Source organism: Phascolarctos cinereus, unplaced genomic scaffold (assembly GCF_003287225.1).
Source record: "Phascolarctos cinereus isolate Bilbo 61053 unplaced genomic scaffold, phaCin_HiC Scaffold_5;HRSCAF=322, whole genome shotgun sequence".
Lineage (NCBI taxonomy): Eukaryota > Metazoa > Chordata > Mammalia > Diprotodontia > Phascolarctidae > Phascolarctos > Phascolarctos cinereus.
This window is the reverse complement of record NW_027555958.1, coordinates 287,840,931-287,853,375: the sequence shown is the minus strand read 5'-3', so window position 1 is coordinate 287,853,375 and position 12,445 is coordinate 287,840,931. Positions and strand designations below refer to the sequence as shown.

General features: G+C 38.3%; 1 protein-coding gene across 4 annotated transcripts in view; it reads left to right on the top strand.

The window, feature by feature from the left end:
• ACOX1 (acyl-CoA oxidase 1) overlaps positions 1-11,227 on the top strand; it is a 52,684-nt gene extending 41,457 nt beyond the window's left edge. For all 4 annotated transcript variants that reach the window (XM_021002461.2, XM_021002463.2, XM_021002464.2 and 1 more), the window contains 6 exons: positions 1,043-1,233; positions 2,141-2,320; positions 4,604-4,709; positions 4,809-4,952; positions 5,208-5,414; positions 8,157-11,227. In XM_021002461.2, coding sequence (XP_020858120.1) covers positions 1,043-1,233; positions 2,141-2,320; positions 4,604-4,709; positions 4,809-4,952; positions 5,208-5,414; positions 8,157-8,207 — 879 coding nt within the window. In that variant the 3' untranslated portion in view covers positions 8,208-11,227. The remainder of the gene's footprint in view (positions 1-1,042; positions 1,234-2,140; positions 2,321-4,603; positions 4,710-4,808; positions 4,953-5,207; positions 5,415-8,156) is intronic.
• Positions 11,228-12,445: the final 1,218 nt, after the last annotated feature.

Here is a 12,445-nt window from a genome sequence, read left to right as displayed (position 1 = left end):
AGCTAGATTTGAACTTAAAAAGATAAGTCTTCCTGACCCAAGGCCCAGCTGCCCTACTAGAGTAGGGAGAAACCAATTAAAAAGCTGAAGCAGTAGTTAAGGCATGGTAGTGAGAAGGTTGGAACTTGGCAAGACATAATTAGCAAGAGGACAAGGAGATAAGGGATTTGAGAATAGATGATAATTGTAAAATTGAACAAGTTCACCAACAGAGTGGGAAGGGAATAGAGTATAACCAGCACAAGGATGATGGCCTAGAAAAGAAGTGAAGGATGATGGGATTGGAGGTCACAGAGATTGGTGTGGCAAGGCAAAGGAAAAAAATGATAAAAGAATGATAAAAGGTTGTGATCAAATGTGATCCACGTTAATGTGGAAGTAGACATGTGGGGGATGGCAGGGTCAAGGGTATGACCATCTCTGGGTGTAGCTAAGGGTGGATGAAGGGGAATCTCCTTTTCCTGGTCATGGGAATTAAAGTAGGACAAAGAAACTGGCAAGTTCCACTCCTAGTTGGATCACCACAAAGCCTCTTAGGATCAGGGACTTTCAAGTCCCGCCTTAACCTTGATTGTCTTCTATTACAAGATTGAGTAGTTGTTTCATTCAAATGAAACCAAGGACCTTAAAACAGGGCACTGATGTAATAGTATTTCTTAATATTTCAGAAAACGAAAAGAGGCCTAAGTGCTATGTTTTTCTTTGGCACGTTTGTTTTAAAACTCATATTGTCGATGTTTTGTACCCAATTACTCATTCTTCAACCAAGGAAGTGCAAATGGGTGACTCTGGCTACTATCAAGTACTAAGGAGTCTATTATAAAGAGTTTATCAAGAACTTTGAGTTCAAGTCCATTGGATGACCATACTTGTAAATTAGAATATCATCCCAATAGTTTGGAACATTTTAATTGCTGTTAGCCTGGATATTTGATTTTACTTACTACATACTTTTAACTAACATTTACTTACTGCTTACTTTTACTAACATTTCTCAGCATAGCCATGTAGATTCTTGTGGATATATGTTTTTCTTCTTTAGCTTCATGCACTGACAGCTGGGCTTAAGGCTTTCACCTCTTGGACAACTAATTCTGGCATTGAAGCCTGCCGGATGGCTTGTGGCGGGCATGGATACTCCCACTGCAGTGGCCTCCCAAACATTTATGTCACTTTTACCCCCACCTGCACCTTTGAAGGCGAAAACACTGTGATGATGCTCCAGACAGCTCGGTAAGGGCTCATGCATTCATTTCTGACATCTCTTGGTAAATCTATTTGTGTAACTTCCCATCCTGAGTCCTAGACTGGGTTAGAATTTTTCCCTGTTCTGCTTTAATACCTCAAACAATCTGTCATTCATTGGCTAGTGGGCATCCTTCAGTAGACACAGAGCGGAACCCTTTAGTAGAGGTCTTCAGGAGTTGCTGTGGCAAAGAGATTCATCATCTTGTCACCTTGTTAAGCCTTTCTGAACTTAGGCTGGTCTTGAAATACTAATGAGTGAACATAATGGTGTGTTGCCACTATATGGTAACAAAGCTCTTTTCAGGAAGTCTTTCCAGATTAAATGATAAACATATTTTAACTACCACAAAGAATTCATGTCTGTTTTGTGCCATGTATGGAATTAGTCAGAATATGGGAAATTTTCTACAGGTTAGTAATTTTCAAGTCTAAATCCTGAATTTTCATAGAAGGCTATTTATGGAGAAGTTTACAGCCATTGGTTTCATTTCTTGTAGTATGAGTGCAGAACTGTATTTTCCATCTTTGTGGGATAAGCCAGGGCTTGTGCTCCCCTGTAGCAGTGCCCTTGAGAACCCAGCATCACCTCCATGACACAGGAAGCCTTTGGAATATGACTTTAGGGAGGAGTTCCCCTATTATACTATGATTAAACTGTGCATACTTAGGACCCCTGTCAGCCTTCTTGGCCCAAAATGGCTCCAGATCCCTGGACCATGACAGGTCACTTCATCTGCCCAGGCCTCTCCTTCCTCTGTGGAATGAGGGGTTTGAGCTAGATGAGCTCTAGGCTCTTTTCCAGTCCTGAGTTCTGAGAGTTAGGGTTTTTTTTTCCTCCTTTGTCTCATTGACAGCAATATAATTTAGTGCTCACATACTTGATGACTTTTAGGTTTTTGATGAAAAGCTATGATCAGGTTCACTCAGGAAAGTTGGTGGGTGGCATGGTGTCCTACTTGAATGACCTGCCTAGTCAGCGCATCCAGCCACAGCAGGTGGCAGCTTGGCCAGCGATGGTGGATATCAACAACCCAGACAGCCTCACAGAAGCCTATAAACATCGAGCAGCCCGGTAAGTTTAAATGCTAAAATATGCTGTTGTGTCTTATTAAGATAAACTCCAAATGGATAGGTGACTTAAACATAAAAGGTAGTCCCTGCACTCAAGGAGCTCACAAACTACTGGGAAAGACAACATGCAAACTACTGTGTACAAATAAGATAAGCAAGATAAATTGGGGGTGGTCTCAGAGGGAAGTCACAAGACTAAGTAGGACTGAGAAAGGCTTCTTGCAGAAGGTGGGCCTTAAGCTAAGACTTGAAGGAAGCCAGGAGGTGGAAATGAGGAGAGAGAGAGAGAGAGAGAGAGAGAGAGAGAGAGAGAGAGAGTGAGTTCCAGGCATAGGGGATAACCAGTGAAAGTGCCAGGGGTCAAGAGCTTTGAGGTGTCGTGTACAAAGAACAGCAAGTTGGCTAGTATCACTGGATCACAGAGTATGTGTAGGAAGACTGGAAAGGTAGGAAAGAGCCAGATTAAAAAAGACTTTAAAAGGCAAACAGAATTTTATATTTGGTTCTGGAGATAATAGGGAGCCATTCGAATTTGTTGAATGAGAGAGAGGGTGTGTATGACATAGTGAGACCTATGCTTAGGAAGATTGGTTTGACAGCTGAGTAGAAGGTGGACTACAGTAAGGAGAGACTTGACACAGGGAGACAAATAACAGGCTATTGCAGTAATCTAGCAATAATGTGGGCCTGCCCACAGGGTGGTAGCAGGGTCAGAGGAGAGAGCAGGATATATAGGTGAGATATTTTGAAGGTAGAATCGACAGAATTTAGCAACAAATTGATATTCAAAGTTGAGAAAGAGTAAGGAGTCGAATATGATGACACCTAGGTTGGAGACGTAAGGGACTAGGAGGATGGTGATGCCCTCAACAATAATAGGGAAGGTAGGAAGGAAGGGTTTTGAGGGAAAGATAATGAGAGGTTTTGAACATGTTGATTTTATCATGTCTACAGTAATCCAGTTCAAGATGTCTAATAGGCAGTTAAATCATGCAAAATAGTATACCAGGAAAAAGAAAAGAGGGCCCAATGATTAGTAGATGTGACCTTAATGAAGATCCAACAAAGAGGACAGAGAAGGCGTGCCAAATGCTACAGAGAAGTCAAGAAGACATCATAAGCAAATTAGAGGAACAAGGAAGAAATTACTTTTCAGATATCTGAAAAGAGGAAAAGTTCATGACAGTAGATCACAAAATAAAATGGTCAGTTTTGATTATAGAACTGAGAAGTTTTTACACAAATGTAATATAGTTACAATTCGAAGGAAAATAGATAACTGGAAGAAAAGCTGCAGTAAGTTTCTCCGGAAAAGGTCTTATATCCAAAATATATAAAGAATTAATTCAAATTTGTAAGACTAAGACTCATTCCCCATTAGATAAATGGTCAGAAGATATGAACAGACAGTTTTCAAAGGAAGAAGTCCAAGCTATCAATAACCATATGGAAAAATGCTCTAAATCACTAATAACGAGAAATGCAAAATAAAGCAGCTCATACCTATCAGTTTGGCAAAGGTGATAAAAGAGGAAAATAAATGTTGGGGGGACTGTGGGACAATGCATTGTTGGTGAAGCTATTCTGGAAAACAATTTGGACTGTTCCCCAAAACTTAACAAACTTTTCATACCTTTTGATTCAGCAATATCACTACTAGGTCTGTGTTCCAAAGAGATTAGAGAAAGGAAAAGGACTCATTTGTATAAAAATATTTATAACAGCTCTTTTTGTAGTATCCTCAAACCGGAAATTAAGGGGGTATCCACCTATTTGGAAATTCATTTGGGAATGAATATAATGGAATATCATTGTACTGTAAGAAATGTATGGTTTTAGATGAAAGTAGAAAGACTGATGTAAAGCAGAGTGAGCAGAACTAGGAGAACAATTTATAGTGTTAGCAACATTATAAAGAAAAACATCTTTTAAGGACATAAAACCATAATTTCAGAGATCCAAGGATGAATCTTGCCAGTTACCCCTCACCAGAGAAGTGATTGACTTGAAATCCTGAATGAGGCTTAAAATTTTGAACTTAACCAATATGGAAATTTGCTGTGCTGGATTGTGTGTTGGGGATGTTGGTTTTGTTGTTGTTATTGTTGTTGTTGTTGTTGGGTTTTTTTCCCAATTCCATTGGGCGAGAAGATAGAGGATAAAAAAGATAAAAAGAAAAATAAAATATGTTCTTCTATAAGCTCATGTGGTCACAAGGGCCAACAAATTGAGGGAGCTTATAATAATACCTATTTCTGGGAAATCAAATTTTTTCTACTAACAGATTAGTAGAAGCTGCAGCAAGGAACCTTCAAGCCGAAATGAAGCACAGAAAAAGCAAAGAGATAGCATGGAACTTCACCTCGGTGGACCTTGTTCGAGCAAGTGAGGTCAGTGATTTATTCATAGAAGTTCTTATTTATGTTATTAAATATCCTCTTTCATGTAAGTTATTCTCACCCTTTTATGTTTTTTCCCCCTTTGTCTAGGCTCATTGTCACTATGTGGTAGTAAAGCTCTTTTCTGGAAATCTCTCTAAAATTGATGACAAACCCATTCAGGCAGTCCTGACGAATTTGTGTCTCTTATATGCCCTGTATGGAATCAGTCAGAATTCTGGGGACTTTCTACAGGTTAGTAATTTTTTTTTTCAGCTAGGCAGTGGGGTTAAGTGACTTGCCCAGGGTCACATAGCTAGCTAGTGTCAAATGGCTGAGGCTGGATTTGAACTCAGGTCTTCCTGACTCCAGGGCCAGTGCTCTTTCTACTGAGTTAGTAATTTGGCAGGAGAATGTCCGTGGCCAGGTTTATAGCCATTGGTTTCAGTTTCTTGCAGTTCATATGCAGAATTGTATCAGTAGTAATGAAATTCTCTATGTCCCTTTCAGGGGGGCATCTTGACAGAGTCCCAACTTACCCAAGTGAACCAGCGGGTGAAGGAGCTCCTGACACTGATCCGCCCCGAATCTGCTGCTTTAGTGGATGCATTTGATTTTCAAGATGTTTCACTTGGCTCTGTGCTTGGCCGCTATGATGGCAATATTTATGAAAATATGTTTGAATGGGCCAAGAAATCTCCACTGAATAAATCAGAGGTAAGAATTACCCTTTGTTCACTTACATTGTTTTCACCATTAAGTCATAATCAATATTGCTTTTCCATTACAAATCTGTATTTATGTATATCTTTAGTTGGAAATGGAAAGAAATAACTGTGAAAAGTGGTTCTTGGTTAAGATAGCCATGTGAAAGGATGCACAAGAGCCCAGCTCTCCTACTTATATTCCAGAAATGATCAAGAAATAGCACTAGATTGAAGAGTGGCTAAGAAATCCAAAGAAAACCATTAGGTGTAAGGCGGAGGACTATACAAAAAGGTTGCCAGAAGCTGAAGATATTGACATTGGCATCAGGCCAGCACCAAAGCGGGTTAACTGGGCAAAACCCATTGTAGGACCATGATCAAGGCAGCCCTAGGAGAGATGGAAGACTACCTCGCTCCCAGAGCAAGGAAAGCCAACCATAGACCTGATTGGAGCCTCAGAAGTGTTGCCAATTCTCTTAACATGAGGAAGGTGGAAGCTATGGCAGGAAACAAGGAAATTAAGATCAGAACCAAAAAAGAGTTGGACCATCCTGTCTAAGAGTATGAAGGGGTAGAGCCTCACCTTGCTGAGAAGTCCCAAACCAGGATTCAAGGCTGGAGATATGAGTAAGAAGACACCAAGCCTATGAAGAAATATATATAGATCAAGAAAAACCTAGAAGAGAGTTACTCCACAATCACCAGCAGAGTCTCAGAGGCTTAACTCCACGGACCACAAGAGTACTTCGAAAAAATGAAACAAGACAAAAATCAAAATAGCACTGGAGGGGGGAAAATTGAAAGTTCAGGTAGGAGCCTCTGAAAATTAGAATAGACCCAGTAGGAATCCATGAGGCAACAAGATGGGTAGTCAGGAAGGGAAAAGCAAAACAAACTTCAATTTCAGAGGACAGATCATTAGGAGTATTTAAAAAAAAATAAGTATAAGGATTAGTTATCAGGATCTGGGCTAAAGAAAGAGAGAGGCAGTAGGATTGGAGCTGTTTGGGTTTGGTTTTTTTTCATTACAAATTAGTAGTGTTGGTAAAATTCCTTCTCTTGTACCACCTTCTCTATAAAGAGGAGGGTGAGAGGCAAAGAGAATATAGTGGAAACACACACTCTAATCTTAACTGTGAACCCAAATGGATGAACTTACCCCCATAAAACAGAAGAGAATAATGGATTAGAAAGCAGAATCCAGTGTTCTTTGCAAGAAACACACTTGAAATAAAGATTCATATTGAGTTCAAATAAGGGGCTGGCAAGAGCAGAATTTGTTAAAAAGAGATTTGATTAATATCTTTCATTTTTATGTGACCTAGATTTTCCCATGTATTCCTACCACTGCTTTATTCCCAAAGAACCATTCCTTGAAACAGATAATTTTTTTGAGAGGAAAAAGGGGGAAAATTTAGCAAAACCAATTAACTCATTGAAAAAGAAATCTGTTATTATATTCATTGTTCCACCCTGTGGACCCCAACTTCTGCATAAGAGGAGGGAAAAAAATATCTTATCCTATCTCTTTGGGGCCAAATTTGTTCTTTATAATTATGAAATTTTCCATTTCAGCTGTTTTGTGGTAGGTCTCTTTTCCATATGCATTATTGTCACTATATATTTTCTCCTGACTCTACTTATTTCACTTAGCTTATAAAAACTAAATCTAGAATAAAATATCAAGAATCTCAAGGGTAATAATGAGAATAGAGGGGGCTTTCTTGGCTGTACTATGCCTCAAACAACAGTAATCATCAGAAGTATTTGATACTGATTAAAAATAAAGTTGATCAGTGGTACAGAAAGATTAGGTACACAGGGCCCAGATATTATCTCATTTGACCCCCACAAAAACCCTGGGAAGTAAATGCTATTATTATCCCCATTTTACAGTTGAAGAAACTAAGGCAGACAGAGGTTAGTGACTTGCCCAGGGTCACATAGCTTGGAGTGCCTGAGAGGTAAACAAACAGCAAAATAAAGTTAAATAAGCTTCCAACTACTCAGGGAAAGACTCACAATAGGACAAAAACTGCTGGGGAAACTAGAAAGTAGTATGGTAGAAATTAGGTATCAGCGTACTAGATACTGTTTACCACAATAGGCTCTAAAAGAATATATGGCCCAACTATAAAAAGTGACATAAAAAAAACAAATTAAAATGAGGAAAGGAAATAACTTGGGCTATTTTGGATAGCAGAATTCTTGGCCAACAAGAGATTGAGAGAATCATACAAGTTAAATAGGGTTGGATTTAGAGTCAAAAAGATTTGAGTTCAAGTACTCTTAGTACTTGACAGTTTTTGGCTTTATGGTCCTGGGTTACTGAATTGCTCAGTCTCAGTTTTCTTATCTGTAAAATTTAGATGATCCTTCACAAGGTTGTTGAGGACCAATTGAGATAATACATGTAAAGCCCTTTGCAAACATTAAAAGTAGTATATATGTGTTAGGCCGTTGTATTAGATATTGTTTGTGGGCACACTAGTGCGTTACTTTTGGAGCTATGAAGTGATCCAGCCATTCTGGAAAGCAACTTGGAACCATACTCTAGAAATCATTAAACTGTGCATACCCTTTGATCTAGGGATACTGATACTGGGCTTATGCCTCCAAAAAGTTAAAAAGACTGAGAGGACCCATATGTAGAAATAGGTTCATAGCAGCACTTTTCTCTTGGAAATTAGTAAATAATTTAAAACTGCTAGGCTGTGCTGTCAATAACTTCTTCTTTTTCCCTTTTCTACAGGTCCATGAATCTTATCACAAACACCTGAAGCCACTGCAGTCTAAGCTGTGAAATCTGTTATAAGCAACCTATCAGCTCCAGAAAGCATAGATGCTTTGCCTTCCTTTACACTGGATGCATGTATTGTGAATGGAATCTTTATCAAATACTGATAGCCTTAGAACAAATAATAAATTGGCCCCTCATCCTCTTTTTATAAATGAAGAAAAATGGACATATTTGGGAGATTGAATGGAAAATGGATATGTCTTAAGTGCAATTAATAGTGAGAGAGACTTTTTAAGCATTCAGAAAAGCTTTATAAAAATATAGTATGGCTTCTATTCATAATGCTGCTAATTTCTGTGGTCTGTGACCTCGATGATAATTAGCAGTTTTTAACTACTAAGTAGTTGACTTTTCAAGTTAAAACTGCTAGTCACTGGATAGATTTTAAGCATGAGTGTTTTTAAGCAGAAGGTGTATTTTGAGGTGCAGTAGAACCTCAATTTGCAGGCTTGCCTGCAAATGTCCCACAACTCTTATAATCCTGGGACTGTCTCAAAAAGTATAACATAAGGAGCTAGATTAGAGAGGGGAGGCCCATCTAAATGTTTAGTACCACTGCTTTGTGGCAGACCCCTTTTTCCCCACTATTCATTTTCTCCTTTGACAAATGTCTTGCACCCCAGTAACATTTCCCAGCCCAAGCATTCTGTGTCAGCACCTTCCTAGTATGATTAGAAATTGGCTCATTGACCTTATCCCTTTAGTTTTAACTAAGTACTGTAGCTGCTTTTCTACTTATATCCTTCCCAATGAGAAGCAGTGTTAACCTCTGTGAGGACTAAGAATAAAGTTAGCACTTCAAAATTAAAATGATTAGGGACAGCTAGGTGGTGCAGTGAATAGAGCATCGGCCCTGAAGTCAGGAGGACCTGAGCTCAAATCCGGCCTCAGACACGTAACACTTACTAGCTGTGTGACCCTGGGCAAGTCACTTAACCCCAATTGCCTAAAAAAAAAAAAAAAACAGATAAAAAAACAAAAATTAAAATGATTAAATAGCACCCTAAAGACAATAGTGGTTGGTGCTTGGTCTCTATGAAAGGGGCAATAGGGTCAAATCTTTTCTGAATGGAAATAGAGAACAGCTCTTCTGAGTCACTGTAGCTGGGGGAAAAAAATAAAAGGCCCACACAGGTTATCGACTCATTGGTGCAAGCGTGATTTTTTGGTTTCTTTCTGTTCTTAAGGAATTTTATCTGAAATGCTAAAAAGTCCCTTTCTTATTAAAGTCTCATTTGCACAGTTGTTCAGTAGCAAAGATTTAAGGATGTAGCTTTTAATTGAACTTTGTGATTTCATTGAAATCAATGTAATATAAACAGCAGAAGTCATTTAATTTTATACCTCTTTCTGTGACACCTGCCTGATGAAAATCTACTTGTCCTAAAATTTTACTTGACTCAAATATAGGACTGTATGAAAACCAAGAAAACTTTGGAATATGTTAAATTATCTTTGCAAACTAAAGGAATAACACTAATGAAATCTGACCAGGTAAAACTACTAATGTAAGAATCTCAAGTTTAAAAAAATTATTATAGGTTTACTCAACTGTGTCTTTCTTGGAGGAAAATTAACCATACTTTTTAAGTGTGACAATTATTAAGTTCTAGTTAGGCAGCAGTACTATTCCATTGTCAGTCAGGAACATGATCTAATATCTGCATTAGTGAGAAAGAGACAAAAGGAAAAAATTAAGTGTTGAATGTTACCCTTATTGCAATATAGAACGATTATTTCAGTGATGGTGCTCATATGTGTTCTACCAAGATGTATTTGTGTGGTGATGCTATTAAGTGGATCAGAATAAGACTTGGTAAACACTGTATGACAGATCTGTGATCATGATAAACAAGTTTGAGGAGATGCAAATAACAGAAGGACCCTAGAAATCTAGTAGATCAAGTTTCATTTCCCAACTAACTCATGCAGGAGTTTTTGTACTGTTTAATTTACTAAGATTCAGATGCTTTGCACCAATTTAATCAATGCAAATGAAGTCTTTTAAAATTAAGAATGAATATGGATTCTGATAACTTAAGAGTGTAAAACCTTACTAATTTGGAATCAGTCTCAATTAGTAAAAACTGCATTTTAATAAAACTTAAGATTTTCATTCTCTCCAAGTGCAAATAGTACTAAAGGCAAATAAAGTGGAACCTACTTTAATAAATAAGAATCATTTAAAATTTACATCAGTTGTTTTGTGCAAACACATGATTCCAAAAGTATTTTAAAACTACTTGCTTTCTTAAGTAAGCCAAACTTTTAAAAATCCTTTCAGTCTAGTTTGTTATTCATTTTCGTATTATTCTTAGTGCAAACATAAATTTAAGATCCTCGGAATAATCAAATATAGAATCACTGTGTGCTGAAGTAGATAATTAACTTTTGTTAGATAATGTTGATGCAAGCCTTTTGGAGAAATGTTTTATCTTCATCAGCATGGAAAATTTAAAACTAAATGTTTGTGAACTTAATTCAGGTGATTTTTAGATTCACTGATTAATCTCCCCCGTTGGTATTTTGAGCACCTAAATTCTGTGTTGTTCTGTAACGCCTGTTTACTGAGTAGTTTCAGAGGGCTTTGTCCAAAGTCCCTTTGTATTGCATTGGTTTTTTAGGTAGTCTTGTTAAAAATCAACTTATTTTCATCCACAGAGAGTGTACTACTTACTTGTAGCACAGTGACTGAATTCAAGTACTTCACAACAGCTTTAATCAGGTGCGCTCTCCCTGCCATAAATTTGAGTTTGTCATATACCTAAAAGGCACCAGTCTCTTTGAATGTTAATAGTTATTAAATTACATCTTAATTTTTTTTAAGAAGAAAGAACTCTTAAGTGGAGACTTGATAACTTTCTCCATTCTGGATGAAAAATTCCTGCAACTATTTGGTTTTTGCCCACTTAACTCCAAACCCCTCTCCATTTCTGTTTTTCTGTTTATATCTGAGAACCCTCAGTTTGATGTTCTTTTACACGTCTACTTAACACATGCTAATAATACTTTTTGAAATCTCAGATCAAGTCTCAAAACATCTCCTTTTTAACAAGGGGGTTCTGAGGTGTGGGACTGGGCTGGTGTGACATTAGGGAACCTGGAGTTTGAAGACTTGGCTTCTCAATCTGAAGGACTTCCTATATTCACCTGATTTCAGTGGTTTTGACTTGTTTCACGATCAGACTTGTCTTATTGTATAATCAGATAGGACCTCAATTTTAGTCCTAGTAAACAAGGACTTAACACTTAAAACTAAGGTTTAGGGTTTTTTTTTTTAAATCTAGCCAAATTTATATTCAAATTTTAGTACCATTTCTAGGATGAAGTCAGTAAACACCATATAATTATGAGAGCTTTTTAGGTAAAGAGGGGTGGTGTGGACTCTTATTGGATGAAACACAAATCCTACACTCAAAGTGAGGCAGGAAAACATGTTTCCCTCATGCTGGTGAACTGTCATTTAAAATTATGTGAAGATAGTGGGGAAAAGTGGGGGGGGGTGGAGAATGGTTTTAAATATTCTGAACTATATTACAAAAGCTATTTTTACTGCAGTGCTTACTTTTCATTACTGTTCTGTTTCACAAATCAAGAGTTTGCTGTAGAAAGTATGGAATGTTATCTTGGGAATAACCCTTGAATACTTTCTGCCTCTTAAAATGCATACAATCATATTTCAAACTTAAGGCCACAGAATCAGTCAAATGGTTTGTAACTATCTCGGTAAGAGAGCCTTGAGTTCTAGTCCCAGCTCTAGAACCTGGCCACGTCATTCCATTCCCCTAGGCCGGGAATTCCTCACCTCCAACAGGTTTTGTGCGCAGGCGCCTTTCCAAGTATTTGTAATCCGCACCTCCAAGCTACCTTGCAGTCGTGTTTGTTGAGGGGCACGTTGCACGCCTCTTTGAGTGGGATTCACCTAAAGCGTCGCCCCCAACGATGGCTAACCCTGCGGTGAGGAAGGGCGGGCCGGGTGACCCGGCCGCGTGAACCCACGTCTGTTTTGCCGGCCTACATGTCTTTTGGTCTTTGTGAAAAGTGATAACGTTAATAAAAATGTATGATTGGTACAAATGAGAAACGATGTCGTTTATTTGGCCGATGACCGCATTCTGGTTTCGAGGCTTTGCCTTGGTCATGGGGAAAGTTGTGACCGCCACCCTTCTCTCCATCAGAGATCTGGGGTGACGTTTAAGTACTTCGGTGCTCGGCAGCTACCCTCCCTAGAATCTCCCTTC